Source organism: Drosophila takahashii, chromosome X (assembly GCF_030179915.1).
Source record: "Drosophila takahashii strain IR98-3 E-12201 chromosome X, DtakHiC1v2, whole genome shotgun sequence".
Classification (NCBI taxonomy): Eukaryota; Metazoa; Arthropoda; class Insecta; order Diptera; family Drosophilidae; genus Drosophila; species Drosophila takahashii.
In genome coordinates this window covers 14550452-14577653 of record NC_091683.1, presented here as the reverse complement: position 1 = coordinate 14577653, position 27202 = coordinate 14550452, and the positions used below count along the sequence as shown (strand labels likewise).

Below are 27202 nucleotides of genomic sequence, written 5' to 3'. Positions count from 1 at the left end.
TGATTTATTGATTTATTTTTAGTCCACAATTTTATCTTACAAATTTATAAAATGTATGGTTCTTTATTATAAATCCATATATTACAATACAGATTTCACTTCATTTATAAAATCATACGTTTTTTTGTTCTCCCTTTCTTAAGCCAAGTGCGGAATGATTTTTTTTTTCGACTAAATTCTATCTGTCATACATCTCGTATACGTAATTTTTAAGGAAACTTTCGCAATGCGTAAATTATAAAATAAAATAATATTAATGGGTGGGAACAGGATTATATTTCTTGATCCACCCTAATGTACATACGTTGCAATAGGGGCTTATATATTTTTTTATTTATCTTGTCAATTTATTTTTTTGCTTTAAATAACTTAAATTATTTTCCAAGTGTAACCGCTTGTGAGTGACTAATGCCGCAGTGGAGTAAGCCACTTGGACAGATAAACAGATGTCCGCCGCCTGATAAGTCCCTCGGGAGTTGGCTTAAGTTGAGGGCCCCTAATGTTTACGATACTCAAAGGAAATACATAATACCATGCATAATTTCTACCTTTCACATATACATAAGCCTACATATTTAAGGCCTATTGGTCTATTCATTTGTTGGGGCTTAAAACTAATCTGGAATGGCTAATGGTGATAGGGAATTCGGGCAATCGAACGTCCGGCGATAAAGCTTGGGAAATTGATTTCAATTGAATATTATATGCCATTCGGTATTTTATCAGGCGTTCGGTGGTGGGGTTGGGGTGATTAAAGTGGGTGGGGGTAAGTTCTTGGTTAGTTTGTTTACCTTTGAGCAGAGACAATTGATTGCAGCCGAGAGCAAAAATGGGAGAGAGTGGCGAATAGTAAATGAGAAAATAAAAGGCTGTGAAGAGAAAGCATGGATGATTTAATTTAAGATGCCAATTCCCAGAGAGTTCTCTCAGTTATTTATTTAAAGACTATGAGTAAACTAGAAAATGTTTTTTTTTAAATAATATACAACTTTGAATTTAAGATCTTATGTAAAGATAGATCCTTAGAAATTTTTCCTTCAGAAATATATATTTATCATTACGAATTTTTGCCTTGAATTCTTTAGATCTCTGATACCAAAGCAAAAAACAGTTTATAAATTGATTTAAAGGGGACTAAATTTTCTCTGCTCAGCACATTTTAATAAACTTTTTTATATTTTAAAATAATACTTGCGACGTCACAACTTGCGAGAGGCAAGAAAACGCTCAATTGCATAAGGGTCCTGGTTCCTGAGAGAGATGAGCGGCCAATGCGCCTGTGCGCTTCCCCCGACCACCCGAAAGACCCACATAAAAACACGAGAGCCGGCGGACCAAGTCGCGCTTATCCGCTGCCAGGGCACCCCAATGTCTTGGCCCGGCCTTATCCCGGGCTTTCACTTCCGGAACTCGGCTGCGACGACAGCTCCGGCAACTGCAGGCCGAACTCGAACTGAAACACACCCCCTCCCTTACTTACACCCACTTAACCCCACCCCCCATTCGCGTTGGCGGTAGCCGCCAGCCGCTGCTGCTGCTGCTGCGATTGCAAATCAGAATCGGAATCCGAAAACGAAACCGAAACCGAATCCGAATCAGGATGCTGCAGTCAGTGCTCCGGGGTAACTGACTGGCAATGGAATTCGACGGAGCGGCACTTGGACTGGGATTAACTGGAACTAAGGGAGCCATAGGCATCGATAGCCAGCCATGATTGTGATGAGCATCTGGTGCAGCAGCCTCAGCCTGAGCAGCCGCAGCCTGGCCATCGCCCTGGTGGTCTGCGTGACTCTGGTCTACTTCTCCTACAGCTTCAACGCCTGCCTCCTGGCCAGCATCAGTCGCAGTCTGCAGCAGGTGAATATGAATCAAGGAAAAACCATTAGGAAAATGTACCCCAATTACAGGGGTTTTAGGGTAAATAATGTTATTAATCCTTATTATTTCTCTTTTGCTCAAATACATTTGTACAAATACTTATAAAAAAAGTGAACTAATGGTAATTATCACGGTTTAAAATCCCTTTAAAATGTGCCAAAAAGTATGCTGTGAAAAATAACTTTGTTTCTTGTTTTAGGCATCATTTTAAGGGATTTTAAATATTTATAGAGATTAAAAAAGGTATAAATTATTGTATACCTACTTATAAAAAAGTGAACTAATGGTACATATCACGGTTTAAAATCCCTTTAAAATGTGCCTAAAAGTATGCTGTGAAAAATAGCTTTGTTTCTTGTTTTAGGGATATTTTAAAGGGATTTTAAAAACCAAAAAAGCGTATACCAAAGTCGTTAGAATAAAAAATTTATAGGCGAATCGAATCGTTGAGTTTCCTTGCATGTGTGGCATTGACCTCTGACCTCTCCCGCACAGAGCAACTTACGCAACCTGCTGGCGCTCACCTCATCGCCCCGCAACGAGAGCAGCGACGCGGGAAACAGTAGCAACAGTAGCAGTGGCAACAGCAACAGCAACAGCTCCTCCTCCTCCAACAGCAGCACCACCAGCAGCAGTGCTCCTCCGTCGCAGACGGTGACCAGCAGCCTGGATGGGGCGCCCAAGTATCAGCTGCTCCGGCAGCAGGGCCTCCGACCGTCGCGCCACCTGCCCGACACCCTCATCATTGGCGTGAAGAAGAGCGGGACGCGGGCGCTGCTCGAGTTCATCCGGCTGCATCCGGACGTGAGGGCCGCCGGCTCCGAGGTGCACTTCTTCGACAGGCACTACCAGCGCGGACTGCGTTGGTATCGCCACCACATGCCCTACACAATCGAGGGCCAGATCACCATGGAGAAGTCGCCCAGCTACTTTGTCACCAAGGAGGTGCCGCAGCGCGTCTACCACATGAATCCGGCCACCAAGTGAGTCATCTGTTATCGTATGGTAGAGAACTCTGGAGATTTTCACTTTAAACACCCATATCGATTTTACATGAACCAGTTCAACGACCAGTTCAAATTTACCTGGCCGCATATCAAATTAAAATTGATCTTAAGTAATGTAAAATCGATCTACGTTTCATATCGATTTTTTTTTTGAACGAAGGCCTTCTTAAATTATACTTTTTAAATATTTTTCTGGTAATTTTTAAGGGTTTCAGAAGTTCTGAATCAGAACTTCCCAAAAATCCATAGAGTAACGAAATCTCTAAAATATGTTTCCAAAAGTAGCATACATTTAAGGGTATTTTTTAAAGACGTTCTGAGAAACTTTCGTTATTTCGTCATGTACAGCTTACATTATTTTCTATTATCTTATCTTTTTCCAAACTTATACAAAACAATATATCATATAAATGTATAAACCTTTAAATATTACTATAAAATGATCTTTTTCCAAAATTATACGAAACCCAATCACATATCGATTTTAACTCTTTGGATATTTGTATAAAAATTCTAATTATATTAAACTTTTAACAGATATTTAAAATACAACTATGATTTCTGTAAATTTTTTTTGAAAATTAATACTTCTTATCTTAAAGAACGATCATTATGCCTATCAAATACATGTTCTTACCCATACAGATTGCTGATTGTGGTGCGGGATCCGGTGACGCGGGCCATCTCCGACTACACCCAGGCGGCGAGCAAGAAGGCGGACATGAAGCGCTTCGAGCAGCTGGCCTTCGTCAATGGCAGCTACTCGGTGGTGGACACCAACTGGGGCCCGGTGAAGATCGGTGTCTACGCCCGCTTTCTGGAGCGATGGCTTCTCTACTTTCCGCTGTCGCAGCTTCTCTTCATCAGCGGCGAGCGGCTGATCATGGATCCGGCCTACGAGATCGGACGCGTCCAGGACTTCCTGGGACTGAAGCGCGTCGTAACCGAGAAGCACTTCTACTTCAATGCCACCAAGGGCTTCCCGTGCCTCTTCAAGTCGGAGGCCCGCTCCACGCCGCACTGTCTGGGCAAGACCAAGGGTCGCAATCATCCGCACATCGATCCCGGAGCCATCGAACGGCTGCGGGAGTTCTACCGGCCCTTCAACAACAAGTTCTACCAGCTGACGGGCATCAACTTCGCCTGGCCATAGGATCTAGGATCCAAGGGGCTGGGTGAGTATTTAAATATAAATTAAACCTAAGCCTTGTAAAAATTCCTTTCCTAATAACTTTATATTTATTTCCCTTTCAGCAAACGTAAAGTTAATGGAGTTTAGAAGAAATCGAAGATAAAAATGAGAAATTGTTGTTGCTGGCCAGGCAACGGACTGATATTGTTGATTGCATTTTTGATACATATAATTGTACTTATATATAGTATATACACACGTGTAAAATTAGTGCTCAATTAATTGTAGCTTTATCAGGAGACAAATTCAACGAAGTACGGCCTCTACCATGTCCGCACTCAAACAATACGGTTCCTCACTCCAATTCAAATGAACTAAAATCAACTCACTTTTCCCCAGTATACTTCAAAATCACAGATCACACCACTCAATGCTATATACTACCGCATATACCTAAGATAATTATGTGCATTTATATACAAATAGTGAACAAATAGAGCTTACTACGAAATTCCTACAGTCTCCTATTATATATATATACAATATTAAATGAATAGTTCCAAGAATTTCAATTGCATGAATCAACCAATACAATTGCTTAGCTAATTTCAATTAAAATTAAAACACAACCTAAATAAATCGACTTTAACATAAACTAGTCATCGTTTCGTTTAGTAAAAAGGGGAGGTAATTATCCCTTCTTCAATCAGTAAATCAAGTTTGAGGTTTCCATTTTTTTTCTTCAATTTATTGATTTCATTTTGGTTGTTTAATAGGTTGTGATCGATTCACGTTATTCGCTTTTCTTGCATTCTCTTCAACTTTAATGATAATTTCTTGGTTTAAGGATCTTGTGGTCTTATTGCTTTCGTCTGCCACTGGTTCTCTTTTAGACTTTTAAGTACAATTGATTAAATAAATTGCGGTGGTTTGTGGTTGTTTCTTGTTGCTTTAAGGTAATCATCCAATTTGCTTCTATACAATACATGTTGTGATAGATATTATATATTAGAAAATTATATTATATTTTTTGGGATTTTTGTTGTTTGTTGTTGGTTTTCTTTTCTGCTTAAGGTTATGAATTTCATTAAAAATAACTATGCATAGGTGATGATCGTAAAAATAATTATGATAATAACATTAGGCGTAACGAACTAGGCGAAAATAACTTAGTTCCTATAGTAGGGTGTTTGCCTAAAACTAGGTAGCTACATGTTCTTTGATTTGATATATTACAATCATCCGATTGGTTTCGGTTTCGGTTTAGGAAGGCGGGCGGGCGGTAAATGAGATGTGTATGAGTAGGCAGTGCGGTTTCCATTGGATTTAGACTACTTCAGTTGATCCTCGCCGAGCGTGTCAAGGATCTGCCGCCAGCTGGCCACCCCTGCCCCACCAGATGCTCTTCTCGCGATGGCCACCTCATCGAGAACCGCCTCTGATTTGGAGCTCTGCAAACGCTTCTCGCAATAGAGACTGCCCACCGGCTTGGCCATCGATGCCGCCAAGCTCTTGGTCACCGTGGAATAATGCAGCGCCGACGACGACGACGACTCACTACTGCCGCCGCCGCCGCCGATGGGCGACGTTGCCTGCGCATCTGCGCTCACCTGACGCTTCAGGATGGGCACAGCCTGTGTGGCGGCTGCTGGTGTTGCCTGGCTGCGATCCTTGATGGGAAACTTATTCTTGGTGCAGCTCAAATCCAGCTCCAGTGTGTAGAAGCGTCCGCGGGTGTACTGTCGGTTCTCGTTTCTCAGGCTTGTACTCGCTTCATCCGATGCACTGGCTCCTCCGGCGGAGGTTGAAGTGCCCACAGCCACACCACCGGCACCCGGTGGGTGCTGGCTTATGGTGCAGATGCTGCTGCGATTGCTGTTCCCGGTGGGCAGGGCTGTGTGGGCAGTGGTCACCGAGCTGGCCTGAGTGCCCGCTCCACTTCCGTCGCACACATCCTCGCCGGGATCATCTTCGCCCTCGCTGCTGGACAACGAGCTCTCCGTGTCGTCGATGTGCAGCTGATTGCGGGTCTTCGGTTTCATTTGGGCACTGGCATTCGCATTCGCATTGGTCGGAGCGGCGGGCGATGCCTTGTTAATACGCGGCGACTGGTCCATCAGCAGGTTCTCCCAACTGGTCTCGTACACGCTGGCCAGCTGGGCCGGCGGCTTGGGCTTGAGAATCATCTGCTTGAACGGCATGGCCTGCATGGCCGTGGGCGGCGTGGCCTCGGGCTTCTCCTCGGCGGGAAATTTGCCCCGTGCCCCAATTATTAGCTGCGGCTCCACGTAGAAGGAGTCGAAATTGAGGTCCAGAAAGAGCTCCTGCAGGAAGCGGCGGGCAATCATGCGATAGCTGCTCCTGCCCAGCGTTTTGCAGGACTCCGAGTACAGGCAAATGTCCTTCAAAAATAAATAAATGATTAGTTGGTTATTTCCTTGACCTTTTAAATAGTTCTTCTCACCTGAAAGGCGTGCGGATGCTTCTGCTTCAGCTCCAGCAGCGCCATCTTCGACTGCTTGGCACTGACGGGATTGGCCAGGCGCTGCACGTTGTACAGAATGGAGGCCGTCAGCCTGTCCGGCAGGCTATCTTCGCTCAGCATGCTCTCCGGCGAATGGAAGCTGATGTCGCCGCCAAGCGCCGCCGAAGCGGATGCACTACTCTTCTTGGCCAAAACTGGTCCCGCCTGAATGCCGGCCGCCACAAGAGCGGCCGCTGCACTGCTGTAGAGTTCGCAGGGTGCCAGAGAGGCGCCTCCGCCGCCGTTACTCTGCCCACCGCTGTCGTGGCGGGGCTGCTGTCTTGGCGACCTGGCACAATGGAGGCACTGGCTCCGCGCATGCTTGGCGGCGCCCTGCTGCCACTGACGCGGCTGCCGGCGACTGGCGGACGAGACGTCCGACAGCGATGATATCACCGAGGACTCGTCGCCGCCCTCGTTGGTCAGCGAGTCGTTGAGGAACTGCTGCCGTCCCATGCTGCCCAGCAGATTGATGCCCACCAGATCCTGGTCCTGGATGTCGCGCGACACATACGTGCGACTGAGGTTGCGCGTGGGAAACAGATCGAGGACGTTCTTGGGCAAACAGATGCCCGCATAGCACGGGCCCTGCAGATCGTTCTGGGGCAGAAACTTGGGAGCATTCAGCGTGGGCAGTAGCACGTTCAACTCGTCGGCGGAGAGGCGTCTGCAAAGGAAGAGTTTGTAATTAGTTTACCATTCACTTTCTGGGTGAACTATGTAGCTTACCTGTAGAAATCATTCAGCTTGGGCTGGCGATCCAAGCTGCGCACCTTGAGCCGACGATGCGGATGCGTCCAGTCGGGCCGGCGCATCTGCACCTCGGCGGGAGTGGTGGTGGTGGTGTCCATGATCTCCGCAAAGTCGTAGAACTCCGCCGACGACTCGGAGAAGACGGGGCGACTGTGGGCGCGCAGGGAGCGCAACTGGGCATAGCCTTTCATGGCCATCGGACTGAGCGTGGAGGGCAGCAGACTGGTGGCCAGCTGATGGCGTCGCATCAGCTCGTCGCTCTCCAGCAGATTGGACATGCTGGGTATGGGACTCAGCGGGAACTGCTGGAAATCATTGGCCGCTGCTGCGGCGGCCGCAGCTGCAGTGCGTCCGGTCACCGATTCGCAACTGCTGACGCCAGAGGTGTTGGAATCCGTGCACGAGTTGTAGCGTATGCGGTGCTGATACGGCGTGGGATAGAGACCCGTTCCCGATCCCGATCCCATCGGCATTGTGGTGGCTCCTCCAACTCCTACTCCTCCCACTCCTCCGCCGAGCAGGCTGATCACATCCGTAGTCTTGGATTCGGAGAGCGAGCGCTGGTGCTTGCCCTGGCGCAGATTGCTGCCCTCCGGCAGGGTCTTCGATTTGGCCGCCACTCCGACCAGGCCGGGCAACAGTCTGGGATGCACATCGTCCGTTGCGGTGGTCGTGGCCGTTGTATTCGGATCCTGCACCGTGGGATGTACACCACCGACGGCGCTCCCCGCCACGGTCACTCCGCCGGCGCCACTCGCATCCGTCTGGTCGGCGAGCAGGTTCCAATAGAAGGAGCCCGTGTCGTAGAACCTCTCGATATATTCCTCCATCATGGTCATGTTGTCCGCCGGCACGTCCTCGTAGTAATGTCGCACGGGCGTATACTGGCTGGACATCCAATCCTCCGGCTGATGCACTGGCCACATGGTGTTCTTGTCATGCCGCACGCTCAGCCAGTCTGTAGAACATGGATTTGAATTTAGTCGAATATTTGAATATAAATTATTTATAGAAACATGTTCATGCAATCTTTCTTTTCACAATAATTTTCAAAATGTTTTCAATAAATAATATAAATTAAATATAGACAGTATAATAATTGATTACTCACTCAATTTAAAAAGAATATTGGCTCCTGCTTGGGTGCCGGCGATGAGTCCTAAGGCACTAAAACAGGTGGCTCGCACCGAATATACTTCGCACTTGGTCACCAGTACGATTAACTTCTCGTAAAGTCTGAAAGTAATCAAGAATATAATTTAATTTAATTCATTTAATTATTTAAAATATACAATATCACTCCACAGAAAAAAAAATAACAGAAGATCAGATTGATATGTGCTGGTCAATTTTATATTTTTTGAAGATCAAGTTATTCATATCATTTGCCTTTTTTACATTATTTGTTCAAAAAATACTACATTTGGTATTTTTTTATATAATAAAATATCAAGTTGATACGATTGAATCATAAATTTGACATAAATCATATCGGCTTTTTAGAATTGATATGAAATAAGGTAGAATTGATCCGCTCACCTGGCATTCAGTTCCACAAAGTATTCAATTCCATTGGCATGCGTCGAGGCGTGGGCCAGGGCCCAAATGGCCGCCTTCAGTTCCAGGCACTCGGCATCGTCGGTGCATTTGGCGCGGGTGAGCAGCTCCAGGAGCTGCGGCAGATCGCCGTGCTTCCTCAGCGCATTCATTCCCTGGCCCGTCTGCGCCATCTGGCCGTACAAATGGGGCGCAATGTTCGGCGGCACGGTCTGCGGTCGCTGGTTGCAGTTGCGCCGCGAGTAGTAGCCATCCTCGTTGCGGATGTGCAGCGTCAGGCTGGAGTGGGTATCCGCCTCGACCAGGAGCACGTATCGCTTGTTGTACCCGTTCCGCCAGTACCGAATCTCCTCCTCTATCCGCGCCATCGTGCTGTTCAGGCCGCGTGGCAGTGAGTAATAGCGGGCCATCAGCAGGCGTCCGGCATCGCCGCGCTGCGTCAGATTGGGCCACCGGCTGACTATCTCCTCCAGGTAGTACTTATCGTGGCAGGCCTCCTCCAGCACATCCATGGCGGCCAGCACCACGCTGCGGTCCGCGTCGCGCGTCTGGTTGATGATCAGCGGTATGCCCCAGACCTCAAAGTGCGGCAGACGGGCGCGCAGCAGCACCGCCATGAACTGGGTGGCATACAAGCGGCCGCTGCGCGTCTTCGCCGAGGTGAGCGCCTTCTCCAGCACCTGACGCGGCAGCTTCTCGTAGCTGTAGTTCAGCCCGGAGACAATTAGCTTCACATAGCAGACATGGTCCGTCACTCGCACCAAGTTGATCAGGCTGAAAGAGGGGATAACTGGATTAGCTGGGCTCTATATCTATGAGAAACCTAATTACTATTCAAATACGGTGGTGTTTTTAAGCACTTCAATGCCCTTAACCGTTCGGCACATGCGTCCAATGTAGAGGAAATACTGCTGACACATCGTGTTGTTCATGTGCTGCGGACTAAATAGACAGTCGTGGGCGCGATTCGATGTGGTGACGGCCGCCAGTTGTTGGCTGATGTCCGAAAAGTAGTCGGTTATGTATCGCATGCATTCCAGCTGCAAAAAAATAAAATTAATCTTGGAAATCATTTAATTTAAATACGAGGCTAGGCCCAACCCACCTCGTTGCTGCCCAAGAGGACATCGATTAAATCCAGACCGGCACTGACATAGGTGGGCAGGCTTTGACCGGGCACCAAATCCTGATGCGAGAAGCGATTGTTGCGCGGCTTGTAAAAGTCCACCAGGCGCTTGAGGAACTTTCCCAGAGTGTAGTCCAGTTTTCGGATTAAATTTGACTATCATAAATGTAATTAAATAATTATTTTTCTTAACTCTCAACTTCTCAACTCATTTTAGCCCACCTTAAGTATTGTGGTGATAACATCCCAGTCCCAGAGATGAGCATCCGCTTGGCTCAGCACCCGGGAATCGGTGAGCAGCCTATTGAACGCTCGAAAGTTATCGAAGAAGGCTTGCGGCAGGAACTTTCGCTTCAGTCGAAAACTGGACCTCGACGAGGTCGAGGCCTGTGAGTTGGACTCGTCGCTGGACGACACAGAGTCCAGGCGATAGCGATCGAGGGTGGCCCGAAAGGGTCCCGAGGCGGGCGGCACTGCCGAGGCGGCCGCTTCGGCCGTATCCTGCAGCTGGAGCACCGGACCGCCCGCCTGCTCCTGCACGTTGAGGTGGCGGCGAAAGAGACGCGTCTGGATGAGGGCGCCGCCCTGGATAATGCTGTCTAGGAAAAGGCTGCACGATGCCGGTCGCTGGCGCAGCATCTTCTGGTAGTTTTGCAACGCCGCGACCGCCGCATTGGCCTGCTGGTTGCCATGCGTGGCATGGCCCACCAGGGTGGGCAGCGCGGGACTGGTGCAGCAAATATCCGGCGGCAAATGTGTGTGCATCAGCTGCAGGATCTTGCCAATCAGCACCGTGGCCTGCACGGAGACGAACTGATCGCTGGCCACGGCCACCTCGACGAGCGCATTGAGCAGTCCGGTTTCGAGGAAACAGTAGAGCATCAGCGAAAGGTGCTGCTCCACAACGCTGGGCGCACGGGCCGCCAGCGTGGGCAGAATGGAGCGACCCTCGGCGGAGACGAAGCCATTGCTGAGCAGCCAGGAGGCCTGGAAGTCCGACGGATCCACGGCCTGCAGCGCCACCGCATAGTCATCCGTCCACGTGGGCTGCGGCAGCGAGAGCAGCTCGTACAGCAAGTCCAGTATTGCTTTCTGTGGAAATTAGGTTGAGGTTAATATTCGCACTGTACTTAGGGTTTAGTATGTATACTCACTCTAACTTCGATCTGATTTAAATACAGAGCGTCGACTATTGCTTTCAGGCCTGAGGGTTTGCTGGGATCACAGAATTCGAGGGTGCCCGTCCAGCTGCGCAGCACGGACAAAAGAGCCAGTCGACAGCTGGTGTAGCGAAGTTCACGCGCATCTCTGTAAGATGAGTAGATATTTACGTGAGAATTATGTAGCTGATAGTACTTGGCATAGCTTCTATAGAAACTGCTGACTTGGTTGTTTACTTTTGGCAAATCAATAAGTGAAATCGATCGTCTGGCGCATGAATCTGATTCAGCAATTGTGCAATTTCCGTAAGCGGAAACCCTTTATCAATGTTTATTTAGGTGTCATTGATGACTCTTTCACAGAATTCTCAAGTAAAGGCTAAACTTTTAGCAGCACTCACTTGTTTTTATCCATTATCCCCAGCCTGTAGGTAAAATCGCAGTAAGGAGCCGCCAGGCAATCCAGCCGCACACCGCAAATGTTCCTCGTCTGCGGCCATTCGAGTAGGTAGAGCAGCACGCCGCAGAGGCTCTCGGCTATCCGGGGATTGTGGCACTCCAGCACGTTGCGTGTGATGGAGGTAACGCCGCCGCAGACGATGAGCAGCGCCGGATTGAGGACAGCGAACTCGGCCAAGGTGGCCAGGCAGGCGCGCAGCAGATTGTCGTTCTCCTCGATCCCGCTGTCGGCCAGCGAGACAAGGCAACGCACCACCGCCGGACTGATGTCCTCCGGTGCAATGGCCAGCATCTTGCGCACCAGCTTCAAGGCCTGGACGCGCTCGTCGTCGTTCTTCAGCATCAGATCGATGGAGCGGCACAGGAGATGCTGCAGCTGCAGGTCATTGAAGGTCTTGATGTCCTTGGGCGTGCTGATCGCATAGCGGATCGTTCGCAGCGCCGCCGCTCGCACTTGGGTGAAGGTGTGCACCAGTGAGGCACTCAGGCTGTAACAAGAAAAAGGGGATTAGATATTAAACACAGAGGTTGCGGCTATAGAAACCTCACCAGTAGAGCAGCTCCTCGGTGCTGAAGCGTATGTTGCTGTGGTGGGAGCCCTTGCGGGCCCCCAAACAGAGCGAGGCCAGCGCATTGAGCAGGAAGAGCCGCTTGGTGTCCCGCGTCTCCTCCAGGCAGAGCATCGAGTAGATGTCGAAGGCATTCTCGGCGGCCGATCGCTGGGTGTCCAGGCGGTAAAAGTCCTCCGGATCCTGCGAAACTGCAATGGTAATAGATAATATCTGCAGATTAGTTATAAGTCGTTATGGAGCTCTAGGCTTCGTAATTCTCAATGGTATTTATTTGGATTTTATGACCGGAACTCGTTAAATAATATGATCTTGATTTTTACATTCTAGGAGTGGGGAATTGTATAATTTTTATGTAGCCGATCAGATTAGAGTAAATATATTGTTATATGTTATAATATTTATAATATCCCATATAAATTTAAACTGTGGCTAAGAGCATTTATTTATAATTTTAAAATTGTATATATAACCTATATAAAAGCCTTATACTATTTTATAAAAGAAATTTTAAATAAAAAAAAACGAATTTCTGGGTTATTTGAAAGTTTAAAATAAAATCACTTGATATTCGTAGTGATTCTTAGATTCTAGGAGTGGAGAATTGTATAATTCCTATTAAAGAGTAAATATATTTATATGATATAATATTTATGAGATCTCATATAAACTTAAACATTTATGTATAATTCTCAAATGGGAAAGATTATTTAGTTTGTATCTAAAATAACTATAAAAGCCTTATAATATGTATAGGGTAGTACTAATTAAGATCAGTATATTTAATACATCGGATAAGGAACATCATAGCATATGTACTTTAATATATGTATTATGATCTGCTTAACGATCTGGAATGCATAGAGACGTTAAGTTGCATTAGAAAGCGATCAAAGTGAAATTGATCAGCGAGGAAAGCTAATCAGACTTTGCACGTGAAATGACAACAACGACGTCATAACAGTTGCATTGTTGTTGTTGTTGCTGCTGTTACAGCTAACTGTACTTGTATGATGGATTTGGTTGGAAAGAGAAAGGAGAGAAAGAGTGGAGAGAGCAAGAACGAAAGAGTGAAGGACATGATGAATGGAAGAATGTTGTTGCTGCTGTAATTTTTAATGTTTTATTTTTTTTTTTATGTTTATGTATGTTATTGTTGTTGCTCTCTGCTGCGTCATCGTTTTTCGGGGGCTCTCTATGCTAGGCGACTATGGTCTATAAATAGTCGGCCAACATGTAGCAGAAGAATTTGGTCAAATGGCAGCAACAACAAAAGCAAACCAAAATAAAAATAAAAAGTACATAAATAAATAGGAATAGGAAAAACAAAGAGTGATTCGATATAAATAACGGGATCGGGATCGGGATCAGGAGAAATGCTGATCAGAATGCCATGCTGTCGATACATTGGTACATCACTACTACATCGTTACCGTTATGTTATGCGCAGTGCTGCCAGCGTGTTTTCGTGCTGCTGCTGCTGCTGTTGTTGTTGTTGTTCTTGCCGTTGCCATTGCATTTGACATCAATGTCAACAAATGCAGTGCAACCAATTATTGAATAAGGTGAAGAAGAAGAGGGGGTCAAACGGTAACAATAACGGTTCAAGATCCACAACAGCAACAGCTGCTGCTCCCCGACCGTGATGCAAAATAAAGGCTAGAAAACCCCAAAACAGTGGTTGCGCCAACATGCCGATGATGATGATGATGATGTGATGATGATGACGGTGATGCCATGTTGATGTCAATTAACACATTCGTTACATTACCTTTAATGCGTAATTGTAATTTGCTCCGCTTGCCAAAACGCCAACTGGAATGTAGGGAGGCCATCGCGTTTTTTTCACACGCGCGGATGGGGGCGTGGCGGGGCCAATGGCGGCGTCGCCCGCTCGCCGATTAGGCTTTAGTTTCCCGGGTTATCCGCGCACACACGGATCACACACTTAAATATATTGCTTTTCAATTTCACTTGCTGCACAATTTACATTTTTTTTTTATTAGCTCGCCGCTTCGGTGTGACCGTCGTCGGGCCAGGCGAAAAATACCAACTGAGTGTGGCTTGTAAATATTGGCCAGAAGTAGAAATACAATACGGGTATTTAACGGGTTTTATTTTTATATTTTGGATTTTAATTTTACCGCCTATTTTATTGAATCAAAAAATAAATCAACGGCAAGAATGATGTAAGTTGTAAGTTGTAAAGTACTGACAACAAGTTTTTTATGCCGGATCACAGTTTTTTATTCTAATGTGTATTTTGGCCGTAACAGTTTTAATTTAGGTTTTAAAAATTTAATTTTTCTAAATCAGTAAAAAAGTTAAAAAGGATGGATTTAATAGGTTGTTAGTTGTTTATAACAGTAGGGGATTCCCTAAACTGTTGAATTGCTGAATTGTTGAATTTTGGTCAGCTGTTAATCAGCTGTTCCATACAAAGCCAACTTTCAGAAATTTCAGCAATTCATCAGCCTCGGGGCTGTTGAAAATTTTGTTGAATTGCTGAAAAGCCAGAGTTGTCACCTTTTTTTAAAAGTCGTGGCAACTCTGTAACATTTTAGTATCACCAGTACGCATTATTTATTTTAAAATAAACTTTGAAAGCATATTTGTGGTTCTTTTTACCTTGGTAACACTTTTAGACAGTAACTAGCAATAATAAATCAAATTTTACATGCTTTAAGTTCCGTGAAATTTTTCAACAAGTAACAGCTGTTTGAAAATTCAACAGGAACCATTTTGGGTCGTTCCCTTAATTGCTGAAATTTTTTGTTGAATTTTCAACAATTCAGCAATTCAATAGTTTAGGGAATCCCCCTAGTACGTAACCTCGGTTTTGGACAATTTTTGGCAAACTTAAAGCAAAAAATTACAAAAAAGATACTATATTTGCCAAAAACTCAAATTCCGATTTTTCACTAAAACAAATCAGTATTTTGGTCATAACAAAAAAAAATAACAGTCCAAAAATGGAGTGTAAATGGAGTGTAAAATTCATATATAGTTAAAAACTCAGATCATCTATTTCCACCAAGAAGCTCTGTATTTTGGCAATAACAATGTAAATAATAAATAATCATACAAAGTGGAAAATCATACCTAGAAACTGTTAACGGTATCATTTGAAAAAAGCCAAACAATAAAGCTAAATAGAACGTCAGCACTGATGTGAGATTCTGGTATTTTCCCCATCCCCTTGGTATATTTCCACTAACAACGAACGGTCATACGCGAGGCAAAGACATATCGGAAGTCGAGTCCGCTCTTCCTCTTCGATAAACCCAATATTTTGCAATAAAATAAATTAGTTTTTAAAACTAAGGCAGCGAGCATTTTGCAGCCGAAAGCGAGTCACAGTTTTGAGCGTAATTCGGTATTTCGGTGCGGCACGCGGCAGCGCAATTGGCGACCAACCGATTTGGGTCGCCCACCTATTGTTGTTGTGTTGTGCTTGTGCTTTCTGTTTTCCCTTTTCCGCTTTTCGTTTTTCGCCTTTCGTTCTGTGTATCTGTGTGTTCTCGTTCTCCACATTCGCATTCGGTTCAGTTTGAGTTCACCAATCCAATCGCAATTGCAACAACAACAACGGCCAACTGATGAGTCTCAATTGTTTTCATTAACGCTACGAAAGTCGCCCCCTTCCAGTCCAGTTTCCAGTCACCCTACCCGCCCCTTTTGGCCACACCCACCCCCCGAACCGCCACCCGTCGAAATGGCCAGCAACAGCAGCAGCAACAGTTTTGGGGGCGTGGCAGGCGTGAACGGGGATCTGTGGCGCGAATGCGTCGCCTGGCTAACCAGGTGCAAGGTCATCCCGCCCGACCACAAGGCCGCCCAGGCGGACGCGGAGATCCGCATCCTGGCGATGACCCTGCGCGACGGAGTGCTGCTCTGCAACCTGGTCATCCACCTGGACCCCAGCAGCATGGATCCGCGCGAGTTCAATCGCAAGCCACAAATGGCACAGGTAAAAAAATGTGTACTTTAATAGTAGGATGGAAAAATATTTGCCAAGATCTGTTGGGAAAAATATTACAATTCCATGGGATCCACAAAAAAATTATTATCAAATTTTATAATATTTTTATTAATACCATATGAAGAACTTTTTTGTGTAGAAAATTAAAAAATAGCAATCACTATTAAAATATTATAAATTATAAATCCCATATTTTATCTGCTTTATTATTATATATAAAATTTTAAAATAATAATATTTATTATAATTACTATAAAAATACCTTTTATCAATTTTATATTTCCCCTGCTTAGGTATCATCAATTAAATAATATCATTTTCATATTAGACATATTGCTACACAAATAATTTTGATAATTTGTTTAGCTATTTCAAGCAAATTTAATTTGTATTTAAATAAAAAAAAAATGTTTATAGGGTTATTATAAGTGAAAGTTATAAGCTGTTACAAGTTGAAGAAATAAAAATAATCATTATTTTCGGTCCCTTACATAAATATTTCCTTCAGTGTATTGCAATATTACATATTAGTCGTCTATCCTCAATTAGTATAGTAGTAAAAAGATTCAAGAAACCAAATATATCATACATTATTTTAAAATTCCGTAGTATTTTTAAGTTTCTAAATTCTAGGGCTAGAATAATATAATAATAATAATATAAAGACCCTTGAATTAAATCTAAACCGTCTAAACCATTGCAGTTCCTGTGCAGCAAGAACATCAAGCTGTTCCTGGACGTGTGCCACAACAACTTCGGGATCCGCGACGCCGATCTCTTCGAGCCGACGATGCTGTACGACCTGACCAACTTCCACCGCGTCCTCATCACGCTCTCCAAATTGTCGCAGTGCCGCAAGGTGCAGCAAATGCATCCGGATCTTGTGTGAGTATTCCGATTGCCCAGTCCCAGCTTCATTATCGCCAGTTTGCGATATCTGGGTTACGCCCAGAAGTGGGCAAACAAGTGGGCCCTCTGTTCTTGAGATTTTCGTTGCTTTATCAATCCTTTGAGACTCGAATGGGGTTTATAAATAGAATGCTAGTCAAAGAAAACCGGAAACTGACAAAATATGGATTCTATCGGGAATGGTATTATATTTTGTTTTTGCTTATCCAATATTAAATTTGCAAGACAAAGTACATAAATTTTTAAAAATATTTTATAATTTTATTAAAATCTGGAACATTCTGAAAATTCCGTAAAAAAAAACAGAAATTAAAAACAAAATAATATTGATTCATGAGCATTTCTAAAATACCCGCACGGAATTTTGGAATGTTTATCAGTGCTAAATTAATTTTTCAAAAATAACACATCAAATTAATAAGTCGGTCCAGTTTACAAATGCATATATTTCTTTCACGGAGCCAAATTGGAATTTGTACAATGATGCATGACATTGTTTCGACACGTTTATATGAATAAGCATTATTTATAGACTATATTTCGAGAAAATGAATTAAGCAATTAGCTCAAAAAGCCTTTAGCATTTACTAGCATAATAGAAAAGGAATTAAGCACCGGTAATTAAGTAGCTATTTGGGGGTTAGCATTTAATAGCATATTAATAGAATGGGAAATATGAAGGGTAATTAAATACCTTGCATATTAGAGGGATATCTTTACCTCTTCACCGAAGTTAATTAAATAATTAATGTATTATTTATGAATATCCAGGAATACACTATATTAGTAAAATTATATTAAATACCTTACATATTGGAGGGAATTAATGTATTATTTATGAAATAATTTTATATTATCCAGGAGTATGTTTCTAATAATTAATTATCTACATATTTGAGGGATAGACTTACCTTTACACCGTATTTAATTGATATATTATTTATAAATTAATTTTATATATCCAGGAATGTAAAAAATTACCTTTACACCGAAAATATTAATTAAATATTTATGAATTAATTTTATATATCCAACTAATTGATTTGAACCCCTTTCAGTGGCTTCAATCTGCAGCTGTCGCCCAGTGAACGTTCCCATTCGGACGAGGCCATCTACAAGGACCTGCATTCCACGTGAGTAGTCCAATTCTGGGCGGGAACCGTCTGTCTGCAGTCCCCCAGTCCCTCAAGCCATGGTGCGTGCTCCCCACCCCCCTCTCGCTTGATAGCAGGCGATGTGCCTGCATTTCCTGCCCCCAGCATTGTGAACCCCCTCGACCCCGCCCCTAAATCCAAGCCAATGCGACCCGAACCGATCTCATTATGCCCTCACATACTTCCCGGACCCCCAAGTCTATATAAGCCCATGTCTGGCTGCTTATCGAGCACAGGGAAAGAAAATATGATTATTTAAAATCTTAAAAATAATATTATAACCAGAGTTCACTTGAAAAGTTGTCTAAAACTGGGCTACAATGCAAGCACTACTTCTAGACAACCTTTAAAGTGATTATTAGACATCGGATTTCAGGTGAAATCGTTTTTTTTGAATATGATTTAAAGCCACATTTGATTGGCTAAAAATTGTTTACAAAAATCTTAATGAAGTTTGGCCTAAATCTAATTATACCCTAATAAATAAACTATTCAAATGTGGCTTTAAATCGTATTTAAAAAAAAAAACGATTTCACGATAAAATCCGATGTCTAGTGATTATAATAAACAGAATATATTAGATATTTCCCATATAATCCGTATTCTCTGTGCAAGATGAAGGAGTTGTAGACCGATCTCAGTGCCCAGCTTTATCTAACACACTCTCTCTTTCTCTCTGTCTCCTATCTCTGTCTAACACACTAACTTTGTGCAAATGAAACCGAATGAATGTGCGTGTGTCTGTTTTGTGTGGTGGTATATATATATTTATATACATATGGGGGATTCCCCATTTGGAACCCAAGGGATCTGAGCATGCGGAAAGCGAGCAGCATTGATGCCGCCTCCGCCTCCTCGTCGGCGGAATACTACGATCGAACCTCGCAGAGCGGATCGCTGGACGAGAATAGCGACATCACCATCGAGAATGGCACCGAGGACACCGACGACTACATCGAGGATTCGCTCTCCAATATGTGCGATTCGACCATTGAGAACGATTTGCTGGAGGATGCGGGCGTGGAGACGCCTTTGCTGGCCGATTGCGATGGTGGCAGTTTGCGAGCGCTCTCCTTTGATCTCACCCTGGATGTGGTTAACTCGGATGCCTCCAATGCGGTCACACCCACGCCGGAATCCTATGCTGCCGCTTTGGGTGACACCGCACCAACAGCAGCAGCGGCAGCGGCGGCGTCGGGCATTCCACCCATGGGCCGCCTGGTGTCCACCACCTCCTCCTCGTCGTCGTCGCTTTTGGTCAGCGAGAGCCAGCGACTGCAGAAGGCGGCCGCAGCCGTCTACAATTACCGATCCTCGATGGCGTCCACCGAGCACGAGTATGCCTACATCTACAGCGAGGATGATGAGAAGGTCTACGAGGACCTGTGCTACGTCACCTTCCAGGCGAAGGCCAAAAAACCCGAGGTGTGCTGTCCAAAATATTATCTGTCTTTCTGTGTCCAGCGTGGGGTGGGATTTAATATATCGAACTAACCAATACAACGACCGAAAGCCACACAATTTTCATACAAAAATAACGTTGAAAATCAGTTAATGTAGATATCATGTAGATATTATGTAGATTCGGTATATACTGTATGGAAATTTGTAGTTTCTGGTCTAGTTGGAGATGTATTGCAAAAATCCCAGGAGCGGAATCTGTAATCTGTAACCAATACGACCGAAAGCCACACAATTTTCATACAAAAATAACGTTAAAAATCAGTTAATGTAGATATCATGTAGATATTATGTAGATTCGGTATATACTGTATGGAAATTTGTAGTTTCTGGTCTAGTTGGAGATGTATTGCAAAAATCCCAGGAGCGGAATCTGTAATCTGTAACTAAATGTAATGTAATGTATGCAAAGATTACCTTTTGCTCCTGCGATTTGGTCCCAGAAATCCAGAAACCCACCCCAGTGTATCGTCATGTGTAAACAGCCTCTTGCCTCGCCTCTTCTCCCCTTCCTCTTCTTCCTTCCTTTCTTTCCCAGAATGCTTGATGATTCCCCTAGATTGTTAAGTAGAACCACTGCTTGTCTTGCCTGCGCTTGAGCTTCACCCACTCTCCAAAGCATTAACCACCAGCTAACTACTAACCCGGACGCGCACCACCACCAGAATCCACTCTCCGTTCCTTTGCCACCCGAAATGGGAATCCAGTGGGTCAGTGACTCCCAAACGTAGCCACCGGAAGTCTTTTCGTTCTCTCTCTTTATTTATATAACTTACTTATAAAGTATACATAACCATATATCGATCCATAACCAAGAGCTTCTGCTTGTCAAGCACATGGGATGTTGTGATTTGCGATAAGGTCGACAGAGATCCCATTAACCACTAACTCGTCCGTCCGTTTGGCCAATTACATTGTGATTATCCCCCGATTCGATATCTATTTATAGATTTAAATATAGTTAGTTTAACCCCCCATTCAGTTTGCAATTCGTTTACATTTCCATACGTATTGTATTTGGTTTGCTTTCTGCTTATCTAGTGCTTACATTCTTTCATATTTGATTAATGTATTCAGTTTTTTTCGTTATCACTTAACGTGTCTATCTAAATAGAGCCTTTTTTTGAGATGGGATTCGAACGCACAACACACACACATACTCGGTATACTCGATCCAAAAGCTAGGAACTAACACAAAACAGTTGAGTGGCTCAGATTCTGAGTGCCACATCGTCCTCCGCTTCGATTTCCAGCTCCTCCTCCTCCTCCGCGTCGTCCTCCGCGTCGTTCTCCTCCTCATCGCTGCTACTGCTGGCCATTGGGGCCATGTCGCTGCCCAGTGACAACAGCGGCTGGACATCCATGTGGGGCGCAAACTGCTTCAGCAGTTGACCCACCACGGTGCACAAACCCATCAGCCGCTTCTCCATTCGCAGCTCGTAGCGACGACGGTGCCTGGGTGAAGGGAATTTCTCCATTTAATAGGTCTCTTTATCAAGAAGTTTTACCCTCCTCACCTGTAATACTTGTCCTTCTCGCTGAGCACCTTGCGTTGGTGGCGTTTCTTCATTGTTTTGACCACCGGCGGCTGCTCCAATTCCTCGGTCTTCACAACCGACTCATCGAAGTCGTTGTAGCGACTATTGGATAGCGACACCTCGCCACCAATCATCACGGGGCCGCATTCCATCTCGTGCAGATGGAGCATGCACACATCCTCGTCGCCGCCGCCGCCTCCGCCTCCACTTTCTGCATCCTTGCGCATGGTGGCCTCGGCCAGCAGCCTGTCCAGCTCATCGTTGTTGCCGTCCTTATTGTGATTGCTACTCCGATGGCAGGGCGACGTGGCGTCGTCCATGTCGTCGGTGGTGTCGCCATTGGGCGGCGAGCGTTCGCCAAAGTTGTGATCATTGAGCACGCCGAGCATCAGAGGCGATAGCTGGGCCTCGTCGCAGGAATAGACGCTCGCGATGGCCAGGTTGTTATTGGGCGGCTCCACATTCGGCTCCTTGAGGGCGTACGAGTGCAGGTCGGCGGTCTTCTGGTTCATGTAGGCGTGAATGGAGCCAAAGAACTCCCACTCCTTGTTCAGCTCCTCGATGCTCTGCTTGTTCAGCGGGGCGCCCAGTGCGTTGGCCTTGTGGATGCGGTAGCGCTGCACCATGGAGAACCATTGCTTGCGCAGGGCTATCTCGCTGAAGTCGCCGATCTTGGCCATGTCCTTGAATTTCCTGGGGGGGGATATAAAGAGATTTTAGTAAAAATGTTTGCCTGCGAAAATCATAATTCCAAGCTGAGGTGTTAGAAATTGAAACTTGATTATTATTTTTTTTAAAAGGCAATTGAATTAAGTAGCGTAGTATTTTATTTATACTTGAAATTAATTTAAAAAAATTCCTTTTTTAAAGATAACCCGAATGAGAATAAGGCTGAGGTTTTTTTTTAGAAATCTTTTATAATAGTTTTGTCAAAAAAAAGTTTAATTTTTTATTTATATTCCTAAATGTATGATTTATATAAATATTATTTAAAATTCAATTGATTTACAAGTAGTAAACTTAATAAAAGTTAATAGGATTTATATATCAGCTATGAAGTTAGACCTATTCTACTAGTCCCTTTAAAACTGTTATTTTTTTAATAATCTTCATGTTCTGTAAAAAACCCAATTGGGGTCACCAAATATTAAAGATATTTTAACCATAATTTTTGACTTCCCCTAGTTCTTGACCAATTCTCCTTCAAATTTCTCCATTTAGTGATATATTTTTGTTATTTTAAGAAGGTGTCATTGGAAAAAAACCCTAAGTTCTGTCGGAAATCCAATTGGTGACCCCTCTAGAAGGTATTTTAACCACTAACTTTGGAATTCCTCGAGTTATCAACCAATTTTCCTTTAAATACCTCCACTTAATGATATGTTTTAGTTATTTAATAACGAGTTATTATAAACAATCCCCAAGTTCAATTGGTGACCCCTCTAGATGGTATTTTGATTCTAAATTTTGGACTTCCCCGAGTTCTCCTCGTGGATAACCAAGAAACTCACTTCCATGGCTCCGCGTGTTTGGGCGAATACCGCGAGAACAGCTCATCCGCCGCAATCCGTTGCACCACCAAATCGCGTTTCTCATCCGCGGACCCTGAAAAAGTGCAATTTGCAATTGCCAAAAGTCGAAAAAAGAGCAGAAAGAGGGGAGAAAAATGCATGAGGGGAGAAACGTTTAAGCAAACACGTGTGTTGTTGTTGTTGTTGTTGTTGTTGTCGCCTACACTTTTTTGATCCGCTCTTGGCGTACGTGTGATGGTCCATGGTCCCCGGAACGGAGGAGCAGGTGGCCAGGCGGAGCGTGGATTCCGAATCCAAGTCCGAATCGCGGGGGCGGAGGGGGAGATGATGATAAAAAATGAAATCCCGAAAACACACAGTTTCTTTTTTTATTTGCGCCTGCCAACTGATTTTTGTACACCACTAGCCGTGCTGCCAACCGATTTAAAACGCCACTCAACAGCGCGCTGTTAGTTAACAGCGAGGGAAATCGATTAACTGCTGGCCGGTCTATCGAATTCAAATTTAAGGGCGCGTTGGATGGAAATTACTTACTAATTCTGGAGATCTCAGTCTTTGGCATATTATTTTATGGTTTTTAATAGCCACTCCCGAAAATCTCCCCACCTCCTTATGATTTCCATATTATTATTATTTCCCTTTTTATTTATTTTTTTTGCCTTTATTTCCTTTTCGTTTAGTACCACCGACAATATTGCATGCAATGGAACCGGTTACGACCACACAAACACGAAAGAGGAGGAGGTCTACCAAGATCTGTGTGCGCTGCACAGGACGAGTAGAAGCCAGGTAGAATTGCAAGCCTGTCCGTGCATGAGAAACCTATGTATTCCGGGTGGCCTTTCTCATCCCACCCCCACTAATCCCGCACTTAATCCCTCTTTCCCAATAGACCGCCTCGTCGACGAGCTTCGAGCAGCGCGACTACGTCATCCGGGAGCTAATCGACACGGAGTCTAACTATCTGGACGTGCTCACCGCCCTGAAGACCAAGTTCATGGCTCCGCTGGAGCGGCATCTCAATCAGGACGAGCTGCGTCTCATATTCCCGCGCATTCGAGTGAGTTGCCATTACACCCAAAAAAAAAAAAACGCTCTGGTCAAATTGATATGAGCATGGTAAAATTCTGGCATATCGTTTTTACGTGAATGTGAGCGATATTGATACCACATAACGTAAAATCGATCATCGTTTCATATTGAGTTTCTTTTTCATCATTTGAGTGAGTTGCCACTTCACAAAAAACAAAACGCGTTACGATCAAAACGATATGCGCATGGTAAAATTCTGGCATGTCGTTTTTACCATGCAATATCGATTTCTTTCTCTCTCTCGGAGATTCTCTGAATTCGAAAAAGAGAGGAAGAGCAATGTGATACCACATAATAGATCATCGTTTCATATTAAGTTTCTTTTTCATCAACTAAAATATGTATAAAATCCCTGCAGGAACTGGCCGACATTCACACAAAGTTCCTGGACAAGCTGCGCGAATCGCTGACGCCGAATGCCAAAATGAAAATGGCCCAGGTCTTCCTCGAGTTCCGCGAGCCCTTCCTCATCTACGGCGAATACTGCTCCTGCCTGCTGGGCGCCATCGACTATCTGGCGGATGTGTGCAAGAAGAACCAGATAATCGACCAGCTGGTGCAGAAATGCGAGCGGGACTACAATGTGGGCAAGCTGCAGCTGCGCGACATCCTCTCGGTGCCGATGCAGCGCATCCTCAAGTACCATTTGCTGCTGGACAAGCTGGTGAAGGAGACGTCGCCGCTGCACGACGACTACCGATCGCTGGAGCGGGCCAAGGAGGCCATGATCGATGTGTCGCAGTATATCAACGAGGTGAAGCGCGACTCCGACCATCTGGTCATCATACAGAAGGTGAAGGACAGCATTTTCGATCTGAATCTGCTGCAGAATGGCAACGGCAGCGATTTGCTGCAGTACGGACGCCTTCTCCTCGACGGCGAGCTGCACATCAAGGCGCACGAGGATCAGAAGACCAAGCTGCGCTACGCCTTCGTCTTCGACAAGATCCTCATCATGGTGAAGGCGCTGCACATCAAGACAGGCGACATGCAGTACACGTACCGCGACTCGCACAACCTGGCCGACTATCGGGTGGAGCAGAGCCATTCGCGCCGGACTCTGGGCAGGGATACGCGCTTCAAGTACCAGCTGCTGCTGGCCCGCAAATCGGGCAAAACGGCCTTCACATTGTACCTCAAGTCGGAGCACGAACGGGATAAGTGGCGCAAGGCCCTCACCGAAGCCATGTAAGCAAAGTTTTTTGATATTTTTGAGTACTCTGATAACTAATGCAATATGTATGCTATGCAGGGAAAGCCTGGAACCGCCCGGCTGCCGGAGTACCGACCACAAAATGGAGATCTACACCTTCGATGCGCCGACGACGTGCCGCCACTGCTCGAAATTCCTCAAGGGCCGCATCCACCAGGGCTATCGGTGCAAGGTGTGCCAGATAAGCGTGCACAAGGGCTGCATCTCGTCGACGGGGCGCTGCAAACAGAATCCGGTTAGCGTGCCGCCGCCCGTCTGCGATCGTCAGCTGTCCGAGTTTAACTGGTTTGCGGGCAACATGGACCGGGAGACGGCGGCCCATCGGCTGGAGAACCGTCGCATAGGCACCTATCTGCTGCGCGTTCGACCCCAGGGACCGTCCACCGCCCACGAGACGATGTACGCGCTTAGCCTGAAGTGAGTTGACTAGACTATTTACCTATGTAAATCTATATCTTTTACTTTGTGTTCTCTAGAACCGATGATCATGTCATTAAGCACATGAAAATCAACCAGGAGAACTCCGGCGATTCCATGCTCTATTGCCTGTCCTCGCGCAGGCATTTCAAGACCATTGTCGAGCTGGTTTCCTACTACGAACGCAACGATCTGGGGGAGAACTTTGCGGGGTGAGTTTAAAAGAAGAAATAAATCGGATTATTACTGATCGCATCTCTTTCCCAAGGCTCAATCAGTCACTGCAGTGGCCCTACAAGGAGGTGATCGCCACCGCTCTCTATGATTACGAGCCAAAGGCCGGCAGCAATCAGCTGCAGCTGCGCACCGACTGCCAGGTGCTGGTCATTGGCAAGGATGGCGACAGCAAGGGCTGGTGGCGCGGCAAAATAGGCGACACGGTAAGAGAGGCTTCTGATTCTGCTTCAAACGATAACTGATCTGAGTTTCTCCTCCTTTTGCAGGTGGGCTACTTCCCCAAGGAGTACGTGCAGGAGCAGAAACTGGCCAGCGAAGAGCTTTGATATTACAATTACGAGGTTTACTTTGCACCCAAGGCCATTACGCCCGCAACGGCAGCCATTGCTGAGTCGCCAGGAGGAGCTGAAGCTGCCAGTGGAGGAGGAGGAGCTGTAGCCCCCGCCGAGATCAGCCTGATCAGCAGCCAGAGCCACAGCAACAACAACTGCAGCTAGATCGTACCCTAGTTAAATATGTTTATTTACACACATATTTTAAAATACAAATTGTTTTGTTCTTTTTTGTTTATACATACATATTTTTTAATAATTTGTGCGTCGTCTGCTTAGAAACTTTTGTGCCAATCACTACAAAATCGATATCAACCACCAATGTTTAATGTTTCCAATGTTTTAAATTTTAAATGATATATGTATGGCAAATATATTATATATCTATATATATGTATATGTTTCTAAGAAAGTTTAGCTTCATAAGTTTTTTTTGTTTGTGCGTGAGTCGTCTGTGTTGTTTTTTTTTCACAATTTCTGTATTTTTTTTGTATCTTTTTGTTTTTTACAAAATGTAATAATCGTCCCACGTCGAGTGAGGGTTGTGCGAATGTTAGGGGAAGTAATATAAAAAGAAACAAAGCTTTAAAAACTTTATATTCATATTATTGTACTGCTAGATATTTAACCCTAGTTGAAACGCAAATGTTAACATAACGAAAGCAACGCAGCCACAAAATGTTCGAACAGAAAATAAGAGTACTACGATGATGTAGCGACGATAAGGAAGTAAAAGCTTTAGCACTAACGATAACCGTCATATTTACAAGAAGAAGAAAGATGATCAACACATTTTAGGCCAGCCAATTTATAGATATATCTATTATGATACGATTAACTACTTATAATGTACCTATTTATATACACTTATAGCCAACGAATAACTTGCGAAATATCGATGAATCGAAGAAACAAACATACGAGTAGCTAGAGAACGCAACGAAGTTTTTGAAGCAAACAACAAATATAGAGTTTAAACATCGAAACTAAACAACTAAACAAACTCCCATCTTCACTTAGCACTTTCATTCGAAATCATAGTATTATTTTAAACGATTTTTGTAATAAGTAGGGCAATCGCAAATCGAGTCAATCAAAATGCAGCGGCCACCAAATCGAATTGTCTAAAACTAAATGGTGTACCACAAATAATTGTTAACTTTTAATTA

The 27202-nt window shown here is 44.7% G+C and overlaps 4 protein-coding genes across 6 annotated transcripts; 2 read left to right on the top strand and 2 right to left on the bottom strand.

The window, feature by feature from the left end:
* Positions 1–1328: 1328 nt before the first annotated feature.
* Hs3st-B (Heparan sulfate 3-O sulfotransferase-B) lies at positions 1329–4672 on the top strand. The gene is made up of 4 exons (XM_017142764.3): positions 1329–1857; positions 2374–2861; positions 3531–4060; positions 4140–4672. Exons 1-3 carry the CDS (start codon positions 1711–1713, stop codon positions 4036–4038), a joined length of 1143 nt encoding a protein of 380 aa, XP_016998253.2. The 5' UTR covers positions 1329–1710; the 3' UTR covers positions 4039–4060; positions 4140–4672.
* Positions 4673–5322: 650 nt separating this feature from the next.
* Positions 5323–14203, bottom strand: rictor (rapamycin-insensitive companion of Tor). The gene is made up of 12 exons (XM_017142763.3): positions 13937–14203; positions 12146–12356; positions 11539–12084; positions 11132–11285; positions 10200–11069; positions 9957–10133; positions 9683–9891; positions 8834–9625; positions 8406–8530; positions 7271–8252; positions 6482–7208; positions 5323–6419 (listed from the first exon to the last, which is right to left on the bottom strand). The coding sequence occupies exons 1-12, from the start codon at positions 13998–14000 to the stop codon at positions 5349–5351; spliced, it is 5928 nt and encodes a 1975-aa protein (XP_016998252.2). The 5' UTR covers positions 14001–14203; the 3' UTR covers positions 5323–5348.
* A 1190-nt stretch (positions 14204–15393) lies between these two features.
* Positions 15394–26273, top strand: Vav (Vav guanine nucleotide exchange factor). 3 transcript variants are annotated; one of them, XM_017142756.3, is made up of 11 exons: positions 15394–16135; positions 16851–17032; positions 18115–18189; positions 19018–19638; positions 23423–23531; positions 23635–23802; positions 24193–25022; positions 25087–25464; positions 25524–25676; positions 25733–25904; positions 25968–26273. In XM_017142756.3, the coding sequence occupies exons 1-11, from the start codon at positions 15881–15883 to the stop codon at positions 26025–26027; spliced, it is 3003 nt and encodes a 1000-aa protein (XP_016998245.2). In that variant the 5' UTR covers positions 15394–15880; the 3' UTR covers positions 26028–26273. The 3 variants fall into 3 exon arrangements, with proteins under 3 accessions (XP_016998245.2, XP_016998244.1, XP_016998243.2); XM_017142755.3 differs by lacking the exon at positions 19018–19638; XM_017142754.3 differs by lacking the exon at positions 23423–23531 and having other exon boundaries at positions 19018–19636.
* LOC108058171 (uncharacterized) lies at positions 20666–23147 on the bottom strand. The gene is made up of 4 exons (XM_017142757.3): positions 22946–23147; positions 22722–22815; positions 21190–21903; positions 20666–21127 (listed from the first exon to the last, which is right to left on the bottom strand). Exons 1-4 carry the CDS (start codon positions 22983–22985, stop codon positions 20884–20886), a joined length of 1092 nt encoding a protein of 363 aa, XP_016998246.2. The 5' UTR covers positions 22986–23147; the 3' UTR covers positions 20666–20883.
* Positions 26274–27202: the final 929 nt, after the last annotated feature.